The 25,801-nt window shown below is 40.1% G+C and overlaps 1 protein-coding gene across 30 annotated transcripts in view; it reads right to left on the bottom strand.

Moving 5' to 3' along the window:
- The window catches only part of DOCK10 (dedicator of cytokinesis 10), a 259,737-nt gene that overhangs the window by 55,691 nt on the left and 178,245 nt on the right, over positions 1 to 25,801 (bottom strand). For all 30 annotated transcript variants that reach the window (XM_072719383.1, XM_072719388.1, XM_072719401.1 and 27 more), the window contains exons 16-27: positions 23,173 to 23,252; positions 21,198 to 21,385; positions 20,627 to 20,692; positions 18,522 to 18,614; positions 14,128 to 14,251; positions 13,811 to 13,932; positions 13,351 to 13,437; positions 10,265 to 10,357; positions 9,521 to 9,639; positions 7,585 to 7,654; positions 4,087 to 4,200; positions 1,359 to 1,430 (exon numbers count right to left, since the gene is read on the bottom strand). In XM_072719383.1, the coding sequence (XP_072575484.1) occupies positions 1,359 to 1,430; positions 4,087 to 4,200; positions 7,585 to 7,654; positions 9,521 to 9,639; positions 10,265 to 10,357; positions 13,351 to 13,437; positions 13,811 to 13,932; positions 14,128 to 14,251; positions 18,522 to 18,614; positions 20,627 to 20,692; positions 21,198 to 21,385; positions 23,173 to 23,252 (1,228 nt within the window). The remainder of the gene's footprint in view (positions 1 to 1,358; positions 1,431 to 4,086; positions 4,201 to 7,584; positions 7,655 to 9,520; positions 9,640 to 10,264; positions 10,358 to 13,350; positions 13,438 to 13,810; positions 13,933 to 14,127; positions 14,252 to 18,521; positions 18,615 to 20,626; positions 20,693 to 21,197; positions 21,386 to 23,172; positions 23,253 to 25,801) is intronic.

Genomic DNA, 25,801 nt, shown 5'->3' with positions numbered 1-25,801 from the left:
GTCCCTCCTCCTCCCTTGGAGCTCAGGCTAATAACCAGGGTTAAGGTCCAGCTTAACCCAGCTGTGAACCTGCTGGGCCTAATAAGATAAAACAGAAAGTATACCCGAAGGAGCTGTAAGCAGGAGTTATGCAAGTTCCTTTGAGATTGGGTGATAAATGTGTTTGATCAAGAAGGCCAGAAGGAAGAGTGAATCAGTTAAGACTCACTGACATGGGGGCACTTTATCAGGATTTGGGATGAAACAATCCCACTCATTGTTAGGATGGCTCTTAGAGCGCTGCAGATGGCACATTCTGAGCAAAGTGAAAGTGAGAATGCTTGAGGGCCCTGGCAGACGACAGAAAAAAGAATAAGGAGGCAGAGGAAAGTGGAAATGCATATACTGAGACCAGAAGAACCCCTGGAGGATCAAGTTTTACAACAAGGTCCGGAAAACACACTATCCACCCCAAAGTCATCAAGAGGTGCTGGACCGACATCTCTAAGAAGTTTAGTGGTCTCTCAATGGCAGATGAGACAGGCAGTCACAGTGCTGGCTCACTAATGGCCATGGAGATGATGTTCACCAAAATAACAGAGGCCATGGGATTGTACTTATCCTCCAGGAGCCAGAAGGCTGTGATTATCGTAACAGATGGTGAGGCTGGAGGGAAGCCAAGGTGGAGGACTCTCAGGGAGTTGTAGAGCTACTTAATAATATGTGGGGTCCCTATGGGGAAAACAGACAGCAACCAACAATGACGATGTTTAATCCACCAAGAAGGCAAGAATGGACTATAGAAGTTGAGGACGTTTGCTCCAAAAAATATTCACGGGGCCTTTTCCTCTTCCTGGACCTGAGTCACTTTTCAGAGTTGGTACACACTGATTGAAGAAAAGACAGAGTCTCTAAAAGACAGAGCCCCCTCCAATACTTCGGTTACGTATATACATATAAAGATTTTGTCAGTCCTCCTACAAAGGGCCCTACAGCCATGTACTCGGGTGACCATACTGGGAAGAGGGGCACCATTAAACTATTAAACACAAGATCTGAGTTGATACTGATATCTGAAGGCCAAAAGGATCATCACATCCACCCTGTTAGAGTGGGAACTTACAGGGATCAATATAAGGGTCCTATCTAAAATTCTGTTAATAGTGGGTCCACTGTTGGGTGGATCTTTGAAGCCAGTGGACCCACTATCAACTCAGATCTTCTGTCCGTAGGACCTGTACTGACACACAATCATTTCTCCCACTTAAAACACAATTAACTCAAATTGCTAAGGTTTACAAAGTAAATAAAAATGAAACTAATGAGAGCATATTCATCAGCACAATTGTTGGATAATAGTGTATTACCTACAATCTTACCTGAATCTTATTTGTGTCAATCAAGTGCTGGGCCATTGATTTTAGGATAATTGCAAAGAAGAACCAGGAGTGCTATTGCAAAAAAGAAAAGACAATAGGAAATTTATTATGTTATAGCAAAATCACGATGATTCTGTCCTTTACAACATGTGATATTATAAAATTTTTATTTTAGAATGTGTTCTTTGAAATGGACGGGCCAGCTGCACACACATGACTGTCCAGCCTGCACAAGTGAGTGCTGTCCACACACCAGTGCCTCTCCCACCACAAACTGCTCCCTCCTCCAGTCTAGGTTGTGCTCAGGCATTACAATTTCCTCTCTGAAGGATGGACTTAAGAAAGGCCCAGGAATATGCCTGTAAGCCCTTAACTCGGGAATCTCCTGGGGATCCGTACAGGTTCAGAAGAGGAGGTAGGGGCTCCCATGGGCGTTTCTCTTGGCTCCTCTTCCACTTCTTCCTATGGGGAGGGGTGCAGTCCGAGCAAACCAAAATATGTCCCAGGATGAAGTCCCTGTTTCTTGGGTCGAAGGGTTATACTTATCCCAGATACAAAAAGTCTATGTTATATACGTACAGTTTAAAGAATATACCTCCCTGATCCTTTGCTCCTCCCATTTTCTCCACCAGAGATAACAATTTTGAATTCTGTGCTAATATTTCCTTTGCTTTATTTCATAATTTTGCTACCACTATCATACATGGAAACACTATTGAGTTTTGCCTACTGCTGAACTCTATATAAACGGAATCATCCCGTGTGGATCCCTCTGTATTTGGCTTTTTCATTCAGTAACTTCTGTCCTGAGGTTCATTTATGTTGACTCATGTGGCTGGGAGTCCAGTATTGTCACATCACATATATGACCACAATTTACTTCTCTGTTCTATCATGGACGGGCATTTGAATTGTAACCAATTTCAGCTGATGGGTTGAGCTGCTGAGAGCTGCTGGGTACAGGGTCCTAACCCTAGAGAGCTATGTGAGATGTGGGGCAGAGGAGTTTTGCATTTTAACAAGGCACCTCTTGCTTAACAAAGGGGTTGCCTGATCTTAGAAATGGAATTCATGTTGTTGGAAATAATTAATACAAGGCACATTGTTAAAAATCCCCTTTCCCCCATCTTGTCCAAAATGATATTTTTCACCATATGCCCTATGTCCCCATATTTGCCTCTTTAATGCCCCTGATATTTACCATGTGCTACCTCTTAGCACTCCAGTCTGCCTCTGCCTTTTACCTTGAGTCCACCAGGGCTAAGGAAATTAAGCTTTTCATCTCAATTCGCGTCTGATAACAGGAAACCCATTCCCCTCCTGCCCTCTAGTCTCCGTGGGCAGCACATATTCCTTTTTGTATTCCCATATCTCACTGCTTTCTAGCTCCTGATGCCCTACTGCCACACTTTCTGGAATGCATGGCCCAACATCAGCGAAGTCTCTGGAAGGCACAATTTCTCCAAAGTTCCCTTCACCTCACCTTTTAACTAAGTGTTGACTCTCTGAAGAGAAGTCTGTTTCTCTGGCATGCAATCCCCTTGAGCACCCTGACACCAGCCTCACCTTGCTAGAGTCCCACACAGCCATCAGGGTGCTCCATTAAACTCATGTCAGCTCATGTCACACTTTTGCTCAAAACCCTCTAATGGTTCTCAATTTTGCTGAGTGGAAGCCAAAGTCCTTGCAATGGCCTAGAAGGCTTTATGCTACTTGCCTACCACTCCTCCCTACACCCACCCTGCCTCCTCTCTTCTTTGATAACTTCGTTCCAGCCACACTTGCCTCTCTGCCATCCTTCTAGCACACTAGGCATGCTGCTGCCTTGTGATTTTATACATGTCTCCCCTCTGCCTTTACTGTTCTCCAAGCATCCACATGGCCAGCTCCTCCTCTTTGCATTTTTTTTTGCTCAAGAACCTTCTCCATGAGCTGTCTCCTGACCATTCTGTTTAAATTCCAAACCTCGCTCTGTACCTCCAGCACTCCCAGTTCCCCTTACCAGCTCAACATTTTCTTTTCCCATACCACTTCTCACTTCCTAACACACAATTAAATTAATTTGTTATTATGTTTGTAGTATATTGTTTTTTACCCCCCAGTAGAATGCAAGCTCCCCAAGGGCAGAGGTCTTTATTCTATTCTCTGATGCCTGCCAAATGCTGAGGTTGGTGCCTGTCCCATGGGAGGCACTTAGAACATCTTTGTTGCATAAACAGGATAAATATACTCATAAGACTAATTTAAGCAAATTGCTTAGAATCATTTGAGTTTAGGGAACTCATGTTGATGCTTATCAATCCCAACTTCTCTTTCTAGCTACTTACTAACCAATCATCCATCTGTCAAGTCATGATAGATAATTAATTTAGCTAAGGACTAAAGCCATTCTTCTATAATTTAATCCTTTGGCACATTTCCTCTACCGTGCCTAAAAACCCAACAAACCTTATTTTTGCAACAGTTAGTACTTTTGAGTATTTCAGATTATTCTTAATAGTTACTCATTCTGTTTTGGGGCCAAAGGACTTAATTTGGGTCTTCTGTTCTTTTGACACAAATCTCCTTCCCTCGCTTAATGTTTTTATATGCTACAGTTTCAATATGATGTTTACACTGAAACTAAAAGAAACAATCTATGGATATCAAGGAGTCCTATCGCCTTCCAGGGGTGAGAGCAAGCCACCCCTCCTGTTAACAATTGAAGGATTGTCTTTAAATTCTTTACCTTCAGGACATGCTTTACTGTTGTTGAGTCATTTGATTTCAAAAGACCAGTCACATTTTTAGCCAGCTCCTCATGTATAGTTCTCTCCTTGCATGCCCTGGTTTTGAACACGAACTGAAGAAAATCCAAAAAGTGAAAAAAGTTAAATACTTAAAAAAACCCCCAAAGTCTCAAAAATTATGTTACATGAATAACTCATATCTCAAAATTATCTGCTCATGCCAGATTTTGTCATGAAATAAATGGTGGCCCAATGACAAGAGTAGTACACGACTGTTCCTATTTAGGGTTTTGCACAAGATAGGGCTTGGCTCACCTAAGCTCTCCTTGAAACTCTTTTTGTAGAAATCAAAAGAAAGAGTCAGAGAGCGATTTAGCGGGTTCAAGGAAACATGGAGGGCTTTGACCCACCTACTTAGGACACATTTCCCCTTCTCCTTCCTTCCACTGGTAACAGGTGGCATGGTAGCATTTCTTCATCCTGAAAGGGTAGAGCACCCACTCAAATAGCCAAGTGGGGAAGCAGGTGCCTTCCAGAGGCCAGTAGGTGAGCTCCCCACACGCCCAGGTTCTATCATCTCATGCTTAGTCACAGCTATCAAAGGGTTCATGAACATTGGCCATCAGTAAGATAACAAATGCTGCTCACTTTTTTTTCTCTCAAAAGATTTGTTTCGGTGTGCATTTCTGAATGCATGTAATGGTCTTAATTTTCAGTATTCCTTCATCTGTTTTAAGGATATCAGTACCAATTTATGCACATATTTTAAATATATAATGCTTATCCCTGGATTATACGGTTTTACTTATGGGTTGCATTTGCCTCAAGGAAGGTCATTTGTTTATAACATTCACCACTCAGACTTCACTATAATCAAGAGCCAAGGCAGACAAGAAACTCAAAGCAGAGGCACATTCACATTTGGATCTATAATCATTTCTTTGAACTTTGCAACTCATTGGTAAGTAAGTAAGACTGGAGTCTTACTTCTCCAAGCTCATCCCAGAGGAGAAAGACAAAGCTAAGAGATGTATGAAACTAGCCAAAATCAAGAGTAATAGGATTTTTTTCCCCTCATGAATTTGACTCATGTGAGGCTAATATCATCACTGACTACCTAGTCCCATGCACAGTTATTTAGCTCTAACAGCATTACAACTAGCTCTGAGATATTCTTATTTTGAAATTTTGGCTGGAACGTGTCAGTGCCATGAATTGCAGTAAACCATGGCATTTGGTTAGATAGACTTAAGATGCACATCTTTGAAAAAGAAATGGTGTATGTGTGCATTTTGGATATTGTAAATGGGGTGAGTTAGCAGCATTTAGCACCACTGAACTTGAAATGGTGTTTAGTTTGTTTCTGAATATATATAAATTCCACTGAATATATCACATCTTTCAAGGACATCAAAGCATATATTGGTACCAGCCCATCAGTATTCATCATACACCAAGGTATGGGCCTTAATATCCACCTACATGTTAAAAAATAATTTCTCTCACAGGTGATAAGAAAAATCAAACTCTTTGGTCAGGGTCAGGCTGTTAACAATGTACTGCAACAAGAGTTCAATCACAGAATCATAGAGCTAGATGTTCATCTGATCCGTCCCTTCTCACTTCAGAGGAGAAAAAAATGAAGTTCAGAGAGGCTGATTGCTCAAGTTAACTATCTAATCTTGACTAGAATCTAATTTCCCACTTGCTAGTAATGTTCTTTCTAGAGTAAAATTCCGGTTGATAATATTTATTAGGGTGTGTCCGCTTTAGCTATGTGAAAATATTTTTATGAAATATCTTTAGGAATTGTTATCAGTGTGACATCCCATTTTTAAATGTATTTTTAGATTTCAACCACTTCAAAGCAAATTAAATAAGCAACCGCCTATATTATAAAATCAAATGGTCTCATCAGGAGATTTCAAACATCCTAGTTAAAAATAAAGACCATACCAGGATGCATTCCAATACACTCTTCCAAGAGCAACACAGAATGAGTCTGAGAACTGATTTAAGGTTCTCATAAAGAACTTCTTTGACTATCACAAAAACAGACACAACATCAGTGGGTTCTTAATGTAGTCTTCAATGATTCCATTAGAATGAGGTAAATACTTGTGTTGAAATGGAGATGCCTCTGCGTAATATGGACTGGGGAATTGTTTTCTTCTTAGCCCCTTTGGTGATTGAAATGGAAAATGTGGGTTAAATATTGAGAGAAATTTCTGTAGATGATTTTGTTAAATGTAAATTCACCAATACTGGATTAAAGTATTTTTACGACTGTCTTAAACAGAGAGTAAACTAAACAAGCATTTGTAGGCACAACTGTCTTTCCGCAGCTGAAGTGTAGATCTTGTTGGGTAAAATTATACCATAGGGAAATTGTTGTGAAATAACTATCTTTGAAAAAAAAAAAAGAAATAACTATCTTTGGCATATGGGCTATTTTAAGGAAGGGCACACGATCATACTTGGGTATTTGGGAAGATATCTTACATTTCAGGCAGGTAGAAAATATGTACATATAAAATTGTAATGTAAAAATATCCCTCAGAGGGTTTCACCTCAGAGTGAAATTTCATAGGAAGTTTTGTTTTTTTGTTTGTTTTTTACACATTTCTACCACAAAACCCCCAAATTATCCTCTAGTCACCTTTCTAGATATCTAACTTATGGAAGTATATGTCTATTCTTATATATCAATGGAATAAATTCTTTCAATTAAAAAAGGTCTGGGTCTCAAAAAGATTTAATATATACATAAAAATAGAAATTGAGCTCCTCTATGCATTATAAAGTTATGTAAGCCACTCTCATTTATCTCTGGATAGATTCTTTCTTTTCATTCAGGAAGATGACATTTAGGCAGGAACTATAATATGCAAACATCATCACAAGTTCACTGGCATTAATTCACAGGCCAACTGGAAATGAGAACATGAACATGTCCGAGTGAACGCTTGGTGAAGGACGCTGGAGGAAGCAGGTGCACACTGATGGAATGGGCTAGTGGATCATGCCCGAGGATAAAGGACTTAACATACCAGAAGCAGGTACAAATATACAGTAACTGGGAAAATGAAATAATGCCTGAGAAAACAATAAAAAGAGCTAAGAAAACATTACAGAAGAAACACAGAGCATTCAACAAACCAACAGGAAAAATATTCCTTAACTTGATACAGGAATTGCATTCATTTGTAATGTTGACTTCAAAAGGCCAATACTTTCATTTTCTCTTCTCTTTCTTTGCTCTTTCTCCCCATATAAATATTCATTTGCACATGTACACATTATTTATACATTTGAACTATACCTCTAGATCATCCATGCAAAGAGATGGAATCCTAAGTGGCTAAAGGGAATGTTTGATATTACTGTGCTGAGCCCCATCCAGCTAAAGGCAGAAACATCCCACTTATTGCAGACAGAAATGAGACAAACCACACAGCACGAGGGATGTGCCCAGTGTCGAAGTGGCGATTTCATACCTTAATGTATGACTGGACAGAGTGGTCCAGCTGCTCCTCATGGCATTTGGCCACAATGTCGGTCAGAACCCTGGAAAAACAAAACTGTTCAGTGACTTTTCTGGAAAAGACAGGAAAATATGACTGGGCTTGGCACTAGAGTGTTTTGTAAACTGGGTATTTAACAGGCACTGAATGAATGCGTGAACCAGTTTCAGATTTCCCCCTCTGATCCCCCAATATCCGTATTAACACTAAGATATAAGTATCTCATGGCTGCAACATCACACTGAAGACTTTTATGGCTTGTGTGTTGGCTGATACTGTCTTCTTGGAAAAAGAATCATTTTTAGTATCTGATTAAAATTTAGGACCTTTAACCTCCAATTATTATAGTTCATTTAAAGAGGGCTCCCTCTGGGTGGCTTTGTTGGTTAAGTGTCTGCCTTTGGCTCAGATCATGATCCCAGGGTCCTGAGATGGAGCCTCACCTTGGGATCCCAGCTCCTCGGGCAGTCTGCTTCTCTCCTTCTGTCCCTCCCCCCTGATTGTATTCTCTCTCTCTCTCTCTCTCATAAAAAAAATCCTTAAAAAAGAATAAAAGAATAAAGAGGGTTTCCCTTCTAACAAAGAGGCACTACATATGCTGTTGTAAAAAGCAATTAGATTAAGATTCAGTTTTGTTTTTTATTTCCCTCCTAAGCTCGTGAAGTGTTTCTAGTAGCAGCGGTGGTACTGCTTTCACATTAGTACTGCCAGTTGCTCAATGGCTGCAGTGTTTTGGAATGTCTTGGAATTTTAGCAGATCTATCTGCTGAAATATTTAGCAGTCTTGTTCACAAAAACCTATATGTTCATGCTGAAAAGAGTCTCAGTTGAAGGTACAGTTGGAGATTTTTAACCCAGGTCCAGAACTGGCTGATGTGGAACTGTTAGACACACTTTAATTGTCCCAGAGCTTCAGGGTGCTACTTTAAAAATGAGGCTAAAGACCCACATTCTGAAAGAGGTTAATAATATATCTGACAGTTACGAAAGTTCTGGACATACTTCAATGTGAAGAGTAATTTTTTTCCGCAGAATTCCGTGACTAATATTTTTTTTTAAAAAATGAACATTAAACATACATGATGCTTTAATGGATTTAAAACAGTATCTCCAATAGAGAGGAAATTAGGATCGTCAAAGTTACTAGACAGATTAGAAATGTTGGCAAAATGTAGTACAGACAAATTTAAAGCAGGGGCAGTTAGAGAAAAAAATTTAAAAATCTAGTGGGAATGTGAAACTGTACAGCCACCCTGGAAAACAATTCAGCGTTTTCTTAAAAACTGCAGGTGCAACTATCCTTAAGACCTAGCAGCTGCACCAGGCATTTATCTCAGAGAAATAAAAACTTATGTTCACCCAAAATCTACCTGAACTGGAAAAACCCAGATGTCCTTCCTATCTATCTATCCAAAATTTTAACAGATTAGTAGTTACCAGGGCTAAGGGGTGGGGACTGGGGATGTGAGGGAAGTAATTTTGTGTAATAAATGACAACATGAGGGATCCCCCTGGTGATGGGAATGTTCCGTATTCTGTTTATCAATGTCAATATCCCGGTAGAGATACTGCGCTACAGTTTTGCATGATGTGGCATTGGTAAACTAGGTAAAGGGAACATGGGATCTCTCCACATTATTTCTCACAAGTGCCTGCCAATCTATGATTCCATCAAAATAAAAAGATTAATTAAGAAACAAAATAAAAAGTGAAAAAACGGGTCTAAAACTTTACCCCAATGATAACAGATTTGAAGGCAAGAACTCAAGAGTGAGAAATACTTCAAATTTGAGACATGTGTTCACGTGAAACACAAGCGGGCACAAGAAGGTGGCTGTTCAGTTATAATCACAGTTTTGTGCAAACACAGACTAGAAGAGCTCTTCTCCTAAGACCACGGGAGAGGTACCTGGTCACAGTTGTAGTTATTTCATCTTCTTCATTCTGGACCAGCACCTTGAAGAGCTGATTCAAGATGATAGGCAGAAAACTCATGATTGCGTGAATCTTTTCCACATTCAATAGGTTCTGTAGTACATTGGTGGGAGAAAAAGGACACTGGTTAAATTTAAAGCACCTTCTGCTGATGTGTTTCTGAACTCAAGTAAGTGGGGTGTCTGGGTGGTGCAGTGGTTGAGCATCTGCCTTTGGCTCAGGGCATGATCCCGGCATCCTGGGATCGAGTCCCTCATGAAGCTCCTTGCATGGAGCCTGCTTCTCCCTCTGTCTATGTCTCTGCTTCTCTCTGTGTCTCGCATGATTAAATAAATAAAATCTTAAAAAAAAAAGGAAAAGTATGAATACGCTAGCTCACCTTCATCTGGCTTTATTCTTCACTGCACTCAGCAGGCACGCAGGCACGGGGGTGATGTTGCAAGGATACTGTACACAATTATCTAATTGAAAATCAACTGATTCTGATTTTCAATCATTTTATTTTGGGAAAAAAATCTGACATTTGCTTGTTTTGTAATCAACAGGCAGAGCCTATCAAAGAATTGAGAAATAACCATTTATTCTCTGAATTGATAAGGTATTTAAAAATCTTCCATGATGGCCCTATCTTAGTTTGCTACTCATTGGAAACTGGAAAGGACCCTTTTACCCGTTTCTTTACCCTGGAGACCCAGAGAGTATTTGCACGTCACCTTACCTTACAAGACCGGATGAAGTTCGAGGTAGGTGACTGAGACATATCTCTCTCTCTTTTTTGGCACTGTCGGAAAAATGCGTTCACATGGGGATCCTGAAAGAGCAAGGAAAGTGTTTATTTCTTGTGACACATAAACTGTATGACAATTACAGTGATGGAGGGTGAGTATTTCTGGAGGACAGATGCCTCAATGAGACGAGCAGATGCTTTATCAAGGAGTCAGAGTGACGGCTTTCATTTTCACTGGACATTTTGAAAGTTCACTGAAAGCTCCACCTGGACCACAAACCCTGCTCTTTCTTTTTTTCCTTTCTTGTAGATAGATGTGTTTTCCTTCTCGGCCACATGGCAGTGGCTGGAGAAGCACTTCCACTGGCTCTGTCCCTTCTCTCCCCTTTTAAAAATTGCCTTCTTTCATGTTCTTGTTTCTTTCTACACACTTCTATGTTTTTTTCTTACATATTTCTTAACACACATGAGAAAGTGTACTCTTATTATGCACAGGGATATTTTTAGACTTAAAATGCCCAAGCTAGTAAAAAATTAGGAAGTTCACACTAATCTAATGAGATAAAACTGATTTGTACCCTTTGTAATGGGCTGCATTGTGTCCCTTCACAATCCATATGTTGAAGTCTTAATTCCCGCCCTGGTACCTCATAATATAACCATATTTAGAGATAAGGTCTTTAAAGAGATAGTTATGTTAAAATGAAGCGGTTAGAGTGGACCAAGTCCAATATGATTGATGTCTCTATAAAAGATGAAATTTAGGGGCACCTGGGTGGCTTAGTCTATTAAACACCTGACTCTTGATTGATCTCAGGGTCATGACTTCAAGACCCATGGTGGGCTCCACATGTGTGGAGCCTACTTATAAAAAAAAATAGAGGAGGAAATCTGGACACAGAGATAAACACCAGACATGTACTGGCATAGAGGAAAGGACCACGAAAGGACCCAGCAAGAAGATGGCTACCTACATGCCAAGTAGGGAGGCCTGAGAAGAAACCAACCCTGCCAACACATTGACACCTTGATACTGGTCTTCTGGACTCCAGGATGGTGAGAACATAGATTTCTGTTGTGTAAGCTGCCCAGTCTGTGGTATTCTGTTACGGCAGCCTGAGCAAATGAATATTCCCTTTAATGCTATTTTCTGAAGAGGGTGGCCTCTTAGAAATTCTCTTGAGCTGAGGGGCAGAGTTATATAGTCAGAAAGTGAGACACGGAATTTTAGTGAAGACACCCATACTGGATATTTCTCTGGAATTTGTTGATTCTAGAAGGACATCTGTGATTTGGGTTTCCCTCAGCTCCAGGGTATGTGTGAGCATACGTGTGTGTGTGTCATATTTTCAGTTTCATTTCATTTATTCAACTATTTGACAATTAGTCATTGAAAGCTGACTATGTGCTAGGCCCTTGGCAGCCAGGGAGGACAGAGTGAAGGCCCAGGAAAACCCAGTCCCTTCTTCTGCAGTCCTTCCATTATGTCAGGGAGACCAGCACCATACTGCAACGTCAACACACACCTACTTGATCACAGTTACATAGGTGCATCACAGGAAAGCAGGGTGCCATGTGGGTGTATGACAAGACGACACATGTCTGAAGGGTCAGGGAAGAGGACAGGCTTCTTTGAGAAAGTGAGCCAAGGTCTGAAGGATGGGTGGGAGGTGTCCAGGCCAAGGCAGGGAGGGGAGGAAGGGAGGGGAAGATTGCCTTCCTCATGAGGAGGGCTGAGTGTCAGAAGCAGAAGCTAAGCAGATGGAGGACGCAGTGCAAGAGAGGGCCTGGGCATTTGGTCCCTGAGGTAAATACTGATGAAAGAGGAATATGTCCCGCCTTGGCGATGAGTATGTGGGCGGTGGCAGCGGATGCAGAAAAAGGTGAGTGATGGTGAGTCAGAGAGACATCTGGCTTGTTGAGAGGAAAGCAGTTGGAAGTGTGAGAAAGACAGGTTGGTATATAAGGGCAGGACTAGGTGGGGAAGGACCATTTTGTGGGACTTGTGGAGTTTGCGCAGAGGACTGAGGAAGGGAGTTAAATTTCCCTTGAGGCACCAGAGGTTACAGGGAGAAATTCTGATGCAATATGTGTGTAATACCTGGATGATTTCATTTCTCTTAGCAAGCATTTAAGAAAGGGGAAATACATAGTTTGTGTACTTAATGATTTGCTTTGTACTTTACAATTGGTACCACAGAAGTCCTCATACTCTGGTAAGAGAAGCTGTCTTGCAGTGGAAGGGGTGCATCTGTGGTAATTTAGCAATGACGGGAATTAGGTTTGTATATCATTTTGCAGTTCCTGACATGTTTTCACACGTGGTTTCCCATTTTGATCCTTCCTACAACCTTAGGCAGATATTATTGCCATCATTTTCCTGATGACGAAATAAGAACCGCAGGGGTGAGGTGACTTGTGCAGGATCACCCAGGAAGAAGCTGGCCAAGGAGGGTCTCCAGTAGTTCTGCTGATCTCATGGCCTGCCCATTAGGAGCACCTGGTAGGCACTGGAAATCAGACTTAGTTTTTAGGTAAAGATCCAAAGTCTTTCATTTTGACCTTTCCTCATTAAAAAAAAATATTTTATTTATTTATTCATGAGAGATAGAGGTAGAGAGAGAGAGGCAGAGATACAGGCAGAGGGAGAAGCAGGCTCCATGCAGGGAGCCCGATGTGGGACTCGATCCCAGGTCTCCAGGAGCACGCCCTGGGCCAAAGGCAGACGCTAAACCGCTGAGCCACTCAGGGATCCCACCTTTCCCCATTTTTAACACTTGGGTGTTTTCAGTGAAAGAAAAACATATTTCAAGCGTGGGAGCATCATCCTGATACGTACATGTCTGGTATTCTAGTCCACAGTTGTAAGGGCACCTGGGCTGAAGGGCTGGGGCATTCTCTCTCTCCTGGGAGAGGCAGAAAGTTATGCTGCCGACATTTCTTCCTTTGCATTTCTAAATCACCAGCTCCTCTGACAACCTGGGAAATGGTGAGTCCCCTCCCCTAAATACAGGAGCCCCTTTAGGATTCTATGGGTTCAAACAGATGCTGAGATTTTTTCAGGACAGCGCACTCACCTGAGTATTTACTGTGGACACCACAAATGTCGATACTTTGAAGAGTGGCTTGCCACCGTCAACCCACTTAATGTCACTCCCACCATGCTGTAAAAAAGAGTGTGTTACTGTCACTGTGGCAATTGAAGAAGAGAAAAGAAACAGGTTATTTAGCTTATGTTAATTGGCCGTCCCGATCCATTTAACTTACAGGACTCTACAGATGCAAAATAAAAGATGCAAAAAGAATTAGCAGTACCGGTGAGGGAGACCGATGTGGTATCAGGGGGCCATTCTAATGGATCATTTCTACCAGCCATGAATGAAACAAGACACTGAAAATATTGTTGGTACATGACTCATCACCACAATGGATGCATACACTACAGTCCTTGGGTTAATTTAAACAGCAGAAAGAAGATAACCTCATGCCATTTAGCTCATGTATTTTTTTTCTCTTAAATTATACATCACTCAGTACCTTTCCACTTGCAGAATCTTGAAAGCTTAAATAATTAGGAGGCAGGCCTGTTGCTATTGGGATATTGTATTCTTGAGAAGCTATCTGATCATGTTTCATCAGGGGAAGCCAAGCATATCCCACTGTGCAAAGGAAGAACAAAGAGAAACCTTCTGAGTGCAAAGCGCCATGGTGAGGAGTAAAAACAAAGTTACTTGTCACTTATGAATAGAAAACCTCACTAAAAAAATTTAATACATCAGAGCTTTAAAAGTCCTCTCCAGTTCCAGACACATAGATGACATGTAAAACTGTACCAAATCACATCCTGTCAGTACCTGATGTTTCCAGCATCTCCTTTTTCTTGGCATTGGCCTTGGCATTTATGTCACAAGTGACATGGTAAAAAGAAAACAAAATATGGTGTTTCTCATGGAGCTGTGTCGGTAGTTCAATTTTCACCTGCAATGAAAGAGATCATAGCTGGACTGGGATGAAATTCATTTGCCCCAGGTCAGGGTGAGACAAAACATAGGCGCCTTCACCTTTTAAAAAGATCTTTCACTGAAACTAAGGACCACGTTTCATAGTTAGTGTAAGAAGTACCGACTTAACTCTCAATGGATATCCATCCTGCTAGCAGTCATGTGTTAAGGGACTGATATTTTTACTTCTTTATTGTGGTGGCTGTTGATAATTTAGAATGCCTAGCATTTGTCATTTGGTAACGGATGCTAGTAAAGAATGGATTAAGCACACTCACACACTCACACATACACAGAGGCTCACCATAAGGTGTCAAAAAGACATAGGTCAAGGAACCTATCACCAGAGAACATCCATTGAGTGAACTGAGTCCCTGTCTCATGCAGTGTGTGCATGGACTAGAGTATGAGCATCGCTTGTGAGCTCATTAGAAATGCACAATCTTGGACACTACCCCAGACACATGGAATCAGAATCTGCATTTTTAATAAGACCCCCAGGCAATTCATAGACACAGTGGTGAGAAACATAGCAGTAGGAAATGATGTAACTTAAGCATGGAATCTATTTCTTCTTAAAAATAACAAAAAAAAAATACATGAAATGTGTTATTGTGGTAACCAAGTAATGAGCTGTTTTGTGAAGATGTCATGCTGTAGCTACATAAGGAATGTTTCCTAATAAGTATAAAACATAAAGTTGATATATGTTAAAAATATGCTTAATGAGGAGCATACTCCATATCCCTAAAAAGAAATGTTTTGACACCTTCTATATTTCATAGTGCTTTTCAGTTTCCAAACATCTGCCACATACGTTGTGAAATAGGATGACACGGAGGTGGGAATCGAGTGGAGAGATGTTATAGGGCTTTGACTCACTGGGAGTTTATGGTCTAGTCAGTTTAATAGGATCTTCCAGGATGGGGAACCATGTCATTTGATAACTACTTCACACTAGAATCCCAGGATCTCATCATATAAGCTGCATTCAACGCAATATCAGCAGCTTGGTAACTTCCAGAATGGTCAAGCAATAAGGTGTTAGAGAAGCGTGCAGATTATCTGCCAGCTTATTTATTAGACTCTTTGTGCATCTACCTATCTAGCTAATGTATTTGCACTTTTTTTAAAAAAGATTTATTTATTTATTTGTGTGTGTGTGTGAGAGAGAGAGAGAGAGAGGCAGAGACACAGGAGGAGGGAGAAGCAGACTCCATGCCGGGAGCCCGACGTGGGACTCGATCCCGCGACTCCAGGATCACGCCCTGGCCAAAGGTAGGCGCTAAACTGCTGAGCCACCCAGGGATCCCCTGTACTTGCACTTTGTTCGGGAAAGGACTCATTACATTGATTTTCCAAATGTTCTCCCCGAAAGAGCAGCATCAACATCTTTTAGAAACTTGTTCTAACAAGTATCATGCAAATTTTCAGGCCCTGTTTCAGACATTTGGAATCCACAAATCTGGGGGGATTACAGTCATCTGATGTAACAAGGCTTCAAGGTGATTCTGGTGAATGGTAAAATCTGAGAACTTCTGAACTAGAATGGTTTACAAGCTTACACATTCTTTATATACTAGTATGCAAACTTGGTAACAAAGGCCAATGTACATTTAAGGACGTACAGTAATTAGCCATGTACCAGAAGGAAATTTTTTCTTTTTTTTAGCTAACATAAAGAGCATATGGGAACGCAATAAGTTCTCAAGAATTCCAGTTAACTATTAATGCCAACATCCTTCACTTTAAATACTGCAAATATTCACATTATAACAGAGCCTTGGAAGAATTTGTATCAATTTTTGCAATTAATGCAACCTCAGTTTTGAGTCTGCACTGCAGAGTTCACTGGGCTGTCATTACACACATGTTCTCCTATAGAAAACTCCATGGCTTTTATAAGAATTCCGGGAAGCACATGAGAGTAACAGAGATTAACAGTCAGAATTAACAGTGAGAACATAATTTTTTTAGAAAAAAAAATCTTGTATGTCTGCAACAGATGCATATTTCAGAGGGGTTTTTCCAAGGGGTCAACCAATACAATAAATATTCTATAACATGGTGATAGCCCTTTACCTTAATTTTTTTTTTTTTTTTACCTTCTGTCCTGAATTTATAGGGAACAAAGCTTAAGAGCATTAAGTGGATGTGGAGGAGGGAGATAAGGTTAAAGGAGGTCTGTGGTTTCACTGAAGTTCCTTTAGTTTCAAAATGATTGATGTGGAATAAGGTGTGGTAGGCAGACTAATAGCCTGCCCCCAAATGGTGTCCTCTGGGCCCCAATATCCAGAATCTGTGAACAGGGTAAAAGGGATTTGCAAAAGTGATGAAAACAAGGATTTTTAAAATGGGAAGATTACACTGGATTACTGTGGGAGACCAACGTAACCACAAAATCCTTATTGGAGGGAAGTCAGAGTCAGAGAATGGAAGTGGAAGTGAGAGTGAGAAAACTTCTGGAAGAGGGTCACAAGCCAAGGACTGCGGAAGCCTCTAGAAGCTAGAAAAGGTGAGGCAAGGAATCTCCCCTAAAGCTTCTGGAAGGAATGCAGACCTGCTGCCACCTTGATTTAAGCTCTGTGGGACCCATTTCAGAGTTATGATTTCCAGAACTATGAGATAATGGATGTGGGTTTTTCTAAGTCACCAAATTTGGCGATTTACTGTAGTAGCAATAGGAGACCTCATAAAAAGATGGGATATTTTTAATCCCAGATACCATATCAGCAGGTTGCATTAGTTTAGATCTTTGCTTTGTGGTCAGAAATTAAATTTAATCCCTAAAGCTTGTTTGTCTGAATCTCTTTTTAATACCAGCTGACACATACAGAGTAATTTACCATTGGCCCAATTGGTTTTTTCATGTCTTAGAGCAGAATGGTGAAGCTTCAGCCCCGAGTCATGTGGCCTAGTTTGAGTTCTGATGATCATTTTTTTTTTAAGATTTTATTTATTTATTCATGAGAGAGAGAGAGAGAGAGAGAGAGAGAGAGAGAGAGAGGCAGAGACACAGGTAGAGGGAGAAGCAGGCTGTACACAGGAAGCCTGACATGGGACTTGATCCCAGGTCCCCAGGATCATGCCCTGGACCGAAGGTGGTGCTAAACCACTGAGCCTCCCGGGCTGCCCCTGATGATCCCTTCTTACTGCTGTGCCCTTGGCAAAGTTACTTCTCTGAGTCCCAGTTTCCTTACTCATAAGATAGGAAGGTGTGAAGGTTAATTTTATGTCAGTTTGATTAGACTGCAGAATGCCCAAATACTGGTTAAACTTTATTTCTGGGTGTGCCTGTGAGGATGCTTCTGAAGAGATTGAAGAGATTAGCATTAGAATTTGAGGGCTGAGTAAAGCAGATGGCCTTCACCAGTGTGGGTGCTCATCATCCAATCTGATAAAGGTCTGAATGGAACAAAAAGGCAGGAGGTTGAATTCTCTCTCTGCCTGACTACTTGAACCAAAACATTGATCTTCCCTGTCTGCCTTTGGCACCCTTTTTTCTCAGACCTTCACACCTGAACTGAAATCTCTATCACAGCCCAGCTGGCTCTCAGGCCTTTGAATAATACCACCAGCTTTCAGGATTACAGATGGAAGATCATGAGACTTCTTGTTTCCATAACGATGTGAGCCTATACCTTATAATAAGTCTACCTGTCTATACATATATATATATATCTCCCCTATTGGCTCTGTTTCTCTGGAGAACCCTGTAGGGATTGAGATGATGTATATATGGAGTACAGCATGGTGCCTGGCCCATAATAAGAGAGTCTCAGGAGTTGGCCAGGGCAGGTCTTGCTGTACATCACATTTAGAGATGACAGTATCCACGATCACTCAAGTTCAAGTAGGTCATAAGAATTAGTGTTGGCTCATATTCTATCTATTGCTAAGTTCTTTCCATTATGACATGAAATGCAGCTATTGATTGGTTAAGCTGTCCAACACAATCTTTATTATATTGATTAATGAAATAAAAGAAAAAAATTATTCTCCCTTGAAAAGAATGATACCATAAAAGCATATTTTTGAAGGGCAATCCTATGCTGAAACGTCCGGATTTGCAACCTAACCCCTGGAGCAACTGTCAATAAATACAGTTTCTAAATCTCACTTAAGTAAACATCAGCCAAGGCATGCCCTCAGTCTGAGATGTGGTCTAGAGAGAATGCATATCTTTGTGCATTACCTGACCCATCTCTTTTAGGAGCTGCTGGGAGCAGGGGAGGTGTGGCCCTTACCTCATCGGAGAAATCCGGATTCTGGGAATGATGCAGAACTGCAGTGTGGGCAGCTGAGGTGAAGAGAGGCCCTCCAGGTTTTCCATAAATACACTGTTTAAAAAGTTATGAGTTGAATGATTAGGAGTGTCTGAAATTAACTCTGAGCACACACAAAAAAGTCACAATTCTTCAGTTACCAACCCTGGAACAAAGATGAATTTAGTGATAACTTGCCAGGCTTAGCTGGTATCTAATTAACCTTGAACTTCTCTCACCTACTGCCCTGTACTTACTATATCAGGGCACTATGGAAGAAAATATGAAGGCTTTAATTCATCGTGTAGCTATCACATCAACCTGAATTAATTCATTACCTAACTTTTGATTACCAGGAGATAAGAGCTAAATTGTTCAATTCAGATTCCTGTAAGGTGGCCTCTGGAAGGGGTCCATGGCATACCCAGGTCTGGTTCAGAGTTCAAGGCAATCAGTCCTGGGTGACCACAGGGTTTGGTTCGACCCCAACCCCTGACATGCCTCCTCCCAACCAAGAACGCTGTGCTGGAAGGATAAGGCTTATTTCAGGCTCCACCACATTGCACTGCTATTCTATCCTAGCCCCTAATCAAGCCAGGGGATGTCATATGGCACTTCCTAGGCATGCAGCTTCAAAATTCCCTTAGCCCAAGGCTCAGGCTCCCTCTTCTGGAATCTGCTGTATTTCTGTATGAGCCTTTAGAATGCAATGAGACAGGAGACTCACACACCTGCTATTATTCCTCTTTTCTAGAATTTTCCCCATAAACACTGCACTAGCAGGCCTGCTGTGCTTGCTGTCTGGTCATTGCCTTTGTTTGCTTGAAAATTCCATTTTGCTCTAATTTTTGTCTCCTGATGCTGACTAATGTTACCGTGGAACTTGGAACCTGTGGATACTGACAGTGGCTCAAGACTATTTTAAAGAACTCTTTCTCCCCTGCATGATTCATTCAGTCACTCAAATTGATTCTGAATAATTCTATGAACCTTCTTGGTACAAATGGTACCTGACAGAGAGCTTTAAGAGATTATCTCAGATAATCGTGGGGGTCAGTATGAGATTAGCTTTGTCCTTTACTATTTCACCCCGCTGATTCATTGAAACTGGGAAGATCTGGCCACAGGCACACTCAAAATAATTTTCCTCTCTTTTTAAGGGTTACTCTATGTTATTTGAAGTCCCTAAAATAAAAGTAGTATATATCAAAGGTGAACTCAGAAAAATGACATCCAGTTGCAGTTTTGTAGGTTGAAAAGTAGTTCATACAAATCTTCTGGATTTTATTTATTATTTATTTATTATTTATTTATTTACTTATTATTTATTTATTTATTTATTTATTTATTTATTTATTTATTTATTTATTTTAAAGACTTTATTTATTCATAGAGACACACACACACACACACAGAGGCAGAGATAAAGGCAGAGAGAGAAGCAGGCACCATGCAGAGAGCCTGACATGGGACTCCATCTAGGGTCTCCAGGATCACGTCCTGGGCTGTAGGTGGTGCTAAACCACTGCGCCACTGGGGCTGCCCATCTTCTGAATTTTATTAAATCATGTAATCAACAACAGGGACAGACTTCCAGAGCCATTTCCCAGCTCCTCAGGCAATGGGCCACATGCCCTTTCCATGGACGTGAACACCCTGGGGCCTGCTGCACTAGCCATTGGGCCAGTATTGGCCATTGGACCAGTATGCAGCAGTCCTTCTGCAGAGGTCACATGAGGTCCAGATGGGATGTGGCATTTTAAATCAAGCATGCTGAATTGAGAGGCGGGCTAATCTTTGAAGAGGGCAGAGTCTTCCAGAGGGGGATCTTTGCATTTATTTCATGCTAGAGTGGTTTCCTTTTTTCCGAATCATGAAAAGCTAGGCAGAGCTATGAGACTGACATTTCTAATAGATTCAGTTAATGATGGCCATTAAATCAGGTACGTTTTAAGAAATCTAACACAAATGAATTGAATCGCTCCTCCTTCAATCACACTCATATAAAAAGCTCCATGGTGGTGAGGAGAACCTATGCACCTGCCAATCCCCCTGGATTGCTGTGTACCCTTGTGGACTTGGCTCACCTTCACGGGCTTGGCACCTTCTTCATCAGAATTTTTGAATTCAATGCACACAGTTATATTTCGAGCCTGAAATTACAGAGAGGGAAAATGGAAATCGTAATTTCCTGTTAAATAACACCAAAAAAACCAATCCGAGTGCCTAAAATAAGTAGCTTCTAATTAAATCTGAAAAATGTAGAATACCCGGCACTTTCTTGTGACATTATCCATAGTGCTCAGAAATAGCAGGAGGATTTGGAGATATTATTTAAAAAGGAAGAAAAAAAACTTGTATCAAAAGGAAGCAGATATGCTATTTTCAGAGTATCTTAAGAAACAAAAAAAAGAGGTCTAGAACAAAATAATTCAGGGCTGATTTTAGAAAGGATTATTAATATGTTATAAAACTGTGCGTCCTTAAACACTTTTAGGATGAAACTCATCACTGTCCCTCATTAGGCACTTTCTGCAAATGGATTCTTATTCCAAAGTATTGACCTATGATAATTTGTGTTTGAACTCTCAAGAATCTGTCTTAATATGATTTCAATAGGGTGTAGCGACAGCACAACATCTCAGAAACATACCATACCTTGTTGAAACATTTCTGGCTATCATACTTGAGGTGCTTGGGGTAAATGTAAATCTGATTTTTGTATACTCTGTAAGGACGGCAATACTTTGTTGAGTCGTAAACAAATTCTTCAACCTCCACTGTGGGTTCTGGTTGAGCCGTCACATCGAAAGGCTTGACAGGGATAAAGGACGATGTTACACAGTCTTTAAAAATCAGAAAATAAGAGTTTGTCATTTAATGTGATTGTTTAAAGTGAACAAGACTTAACAAATTTTAAAATGAATCCACTCAAAGTTGAAACTCTATACTTGTAAAGGAATTTATGTTAAATTATGCTAGCAGGAAAAATTTGTAGGAGGTACAGATGACAGATACTCAGCCATTTAATATCAAAATTGATGTCTCAAAGAATTGGTAAATCTTTGGAGGGATTTATAACTATTTTCTTTTTGCCTTAAGCTTCATATGAAAACTAAATTTTAGCTAATGATTCTCTGAGCACGCTAACCAGGTGTTATAAGGTAAGGAGTAACCCACTGGCCTTTACCTAACATGAAACAATACAGATACTGACAACATAACTTTGTCCAATAGGTCTAGTATGGACAGTACCTAATGGGTTGATAACAATTTTTTCCTATAGAATGATTTCACTATATAGGTCTGAAGCCCCACTCTGCATTATTTGATACAATTTATTCTACTTTTCTCTCTAGTTTTTACCATATTTAAAAATCTAGCCTTATAGGAACAGCCTAAGGAAAATGAAAAAGACAATTATAAGTTTATAAATCAAAACTTCTGACACTAAATAGTTTGGAGGCTCATGTGGTCACTAGAAGTCAAGGCCTTCTACTTTCCTTTATTCTATCTGGAATTCTCCTGGGTTCAAAAAAGCAAAACGGTTAGCTAAATATTCCTGGGAATCGGACTATAAATTTTTTTTCCCCAAATCAATTATAATATTTTTATTATATGTTCAAATTTCTCTAATGTCCGGCAGTCACTTCAAAGAGAATATTTTAGCTTTCTCTTTTGTTATTTTTCTTTTCTGTAGGTAATTAAAGACATGACCCACAAATCAGGTAAGAGAAATGGCTAAGTGTATTCTCTGCTTTTCCATACAGATCAATATAAAAGTGATTTCAAACCATGGCTTAGGTTAGAATGCTCATTTTATTTCATATTAAAATGATTTGTGGAAAATTTATAAGAATGAAAAACTTAATAGTGCTGATGGTAAGATCCTGTGTAATAGTCTTCTCTCTGTAGTTCATTTTAGGATGCCTTTATTCATTCTTTGTATCACCGAGAAAGTCACTAAAATGCATAATCAGAAGTAACAAAACAAAATAAACCAATCTCATCACTTACGAAATAAATTCTGAAATTCTTATTTATAAGTTAATAAAAGCTCCTTCTAAAATCCAAATTTTCACTGACACAAATAGGACTTTTGAAGAAGATACATACTCTCTGTGTAATAATAGAGTCTATAAATATTCCAGCCATAATTACTACGTGGCCCCTTGGGTGGCCATCCATAGTGTTCAGAGCAACCCTTTGGTGCACAGTATGGGGCAACCAGCCCTGTATTTTGAGTCAGAGGAACTGGATAGAATATAAATTCTCCCATTATGGATTTAGTCATCAGTCTATCTGAACCTGAGATTCCTCATTTATAACCCTTCAGGGTTTTGAGGATTAAATGACATGATTTAATACCTTGCAGGGTGCCTGGTGCACACCAGGTAAATATTAGTTTACACTGAATATAGTTTCTGTCCTATCACTCTTACAGCCTGTCTTAATGGAGAAATAAGAAGCCCCAAATTTCTGTAGGTTAATAAATTCCATTTATCTCAAAATTCGAGAAAAACCCTTGCAAACTATTGTAATTAGCCAAGTGTCCGACCAACAAATCAACCACCCAAATCAAAAGACCACTAACTACTCTGAACTCTACAAGCAAACCATGACATCATCATACTTGGATGCTCCAAAGGAACATTGTCAACGGCAATATCCAGGCTTCCAGGGATGGTCTGTGTTTTGCTTATTCTGTCAACCCTGTGAAAGTAGGGAACAAACACACGCACACACTGAATTATTCTAATTGTCAAGAAAAAAGAGTCAACTATAATTCTGAGCTTTCATAAGAGTCAACAGTACAACCCTAAACAACCTTGTGAATGATTTCATTGAGCTGGTTTTATACTGAAAACTAAAATTTATGTAATATTGCCAATAAAGATAGGAATCAGTGAGGGATCAAGTTACAGATATTCTGAAGAGCGTTTTAGGTTTATTTGCGTCTTATTTCAGGTAACATTTATATAAATGGCCTAACAAGTACAATAGTAAATATAGTAAATAGTTTTTTGTTAACAGAAAGTTCTAGCATTTGAACTGGTTTAAATGACTTACTTTCCTTAAAACTCTTAAGAAGTCATGAGGGCCAGGCTGGTCTTTGCTACAATTGCTAAGTGGACAGTTTGCTTGTTCCCTCTTCACCAACAGTCAAGGATAAGGAGCCTTGTCCTGACCTTGGGCCTTCTGCCTTCCCCCTCCTTCGTAAATGTGTGCAGACCCCTCTCACCACCTCTCCCTGTCCCCATATTCACTCCAGTTGTCTCCCTCTCTACCAAAACCTTCTCACCTATCGTCCTTTGTAAGAAGGTAAAAGTTCTGGTAACAGTTACCCGTTTCTAGTGTTATCCCTTCTAGGAGACCTAACAGGTAGAGTAATTACAGTGGTGGGTTCAACCCAGAGTGTGAGAGCTGACTGTTAACATTTCCAATTATTTTGCCTGCCCGTTGTAAAACACAGTCATTATGAAAGGTGAAATTATATCAACTTACCATTAAACAAGTTATCTTAACTACTAAGGTAATGAGTACTCAAAATTCATCACTTAGAAAGTATTTTACCACATAAGAAAATTTCCATGTATCTGTATGGTGGAAATGTTATATAATGGTGTGCAAATTCCCAGCCCCGTGTTTGGTGAAACCCCACTGGCAGCCTGAAATCAGCCATGGTAGGAGAAGATACATCACAGAAATTGATCATCAGTACAAATTTGTTTCTTCCTCCTCGAGGGTCAGATGGTCAACATTTGTTAGCACACTGCTGAGAATAAATGTCATAAAGTGTGAGGTGTCCATGAAATAATTTAGTTTCACCAGTATGGTATTGTGTATTCTAGGTGCCCTCTAATTGCCAGAGTGATAACTTTCTTTGCTATACACGAACAACATGGGTTTTGTGAGAGTGTAGTCTCTCTGTTTATGTAGATTACCCCAAACCTTTTGCCCATTTCATTCTACTCACATTGTAACTTTTCATACTTTTGTACATTGGCAAAAAAGAGGTAGAATGCGATTCACTTCCACTTAGTTGCTTCAGTATCCTTGGGAAAGACTATGGTAGGAGTTTTGACCAAGAAGTTTGATGAAGTCAAGGGGTGGGGAAGTCTCTTCACATAAGGAGTGGTCTTGTAGGATCACAAAGAAGCAATCTCCTCCAACATTTCACTTTTCACCTTTATTTTGCTTTCTAAAGTTTGTATTTTTTTCCCAGAAGAAGCAAGGAACATTGGGAAAATTTCCCTTCTAGTTAAATAGAAACATATTCTCTATTGAAGATATAATCAGGTTTGTTCCATAGTAATGTGTTACTTTTGCTTTAGATAAACAAATTTAGCTGATAGGAGATTGTTAATTCTTAGATGAGAGACGTAAAAGGCTAATATCTGGGGTAGAAGCAAAGTATACAAGAATCCCATGGGTGTGAGGTGGCTAACAGTTTAAGTTAGATTGCTTATCAGGAGAGATCTTATCATCACCAGATGTTGAATACATGGTGACACATTTAAAAAATGCTGTGGCTTCTATGAAATTTTTCTTCTTTTAGCCCCAACTTTCATTGTCTTTTCCAAAAGCATTTGCCTGACAGAAATATTATGAATTATTGTATTCACAACAATGAATTGCTCTGTGGAATTTCAAAACATAATTCTAAAATTCCTTAACACTGCTATCTAGAGGTGTCTATGTCTCCTTTCTTTGAATCTAGGCTATGTGACAGCTTGACAGCATATTATGCCAGAAATGCTACTGTGACAGTTTCAGGGCCCTGGTCTTTAGAAACTAGTAGTGATCATTTTATGTCCCTTGAGACACTCTTAGAAGCCAGCTATCCTTCCGTGAGGAAGCCATAGTATCTCATGGAGAGACTCCCATGGAGAAGAAGGTCACTAGTTCACAGCTCCAGCTGAGCTCCCAATTAATAGCCAATGTCAACTTGCCAATCATTAAATGAGCCATCCCGAATGTGGATCCCCTGGCTTCGGTTGACCTCTGTCAGCTGATGCCGCGTGTGCAGAAGAGACAAGCTCTCCTCACCTAACCATGTTCAAATTATAGACTCAGGAAAGTAAGTGATGTTGTTCTTTTAAGCCACTAAGTTTTGGGGTGATCTGTTACATGGCAATAATAGTTAACTGACATGGTTTAATATTTCACACTCCTTCCATATAATTCTGGCAACTTTACTTTGTTGTGTCAATCAGTCATATGTGAGGTCATCTGTAAAGCATCTACTTTCTGGAGGAGTT

Source organism: Vulpes vulpes, chromosome 9 (genome assembly GCF_048418805.1).
Source record: "Vulpes vulpes isolate BD-2025 chromosome 9, VulVul3, whole genome shotgun sequence".
NCBI classification, from domain to species: domain Eukaryota; kingdom Metazoa; phylum Chordata; class Mammalia; order Carnivora; family Canidae; genus Vulpes; species Vulpes vulpes.
Note: the sequence above shows the minus strand (reverse complement) of the source record. Positions and strands in the feature narration are given on the sequence as shown.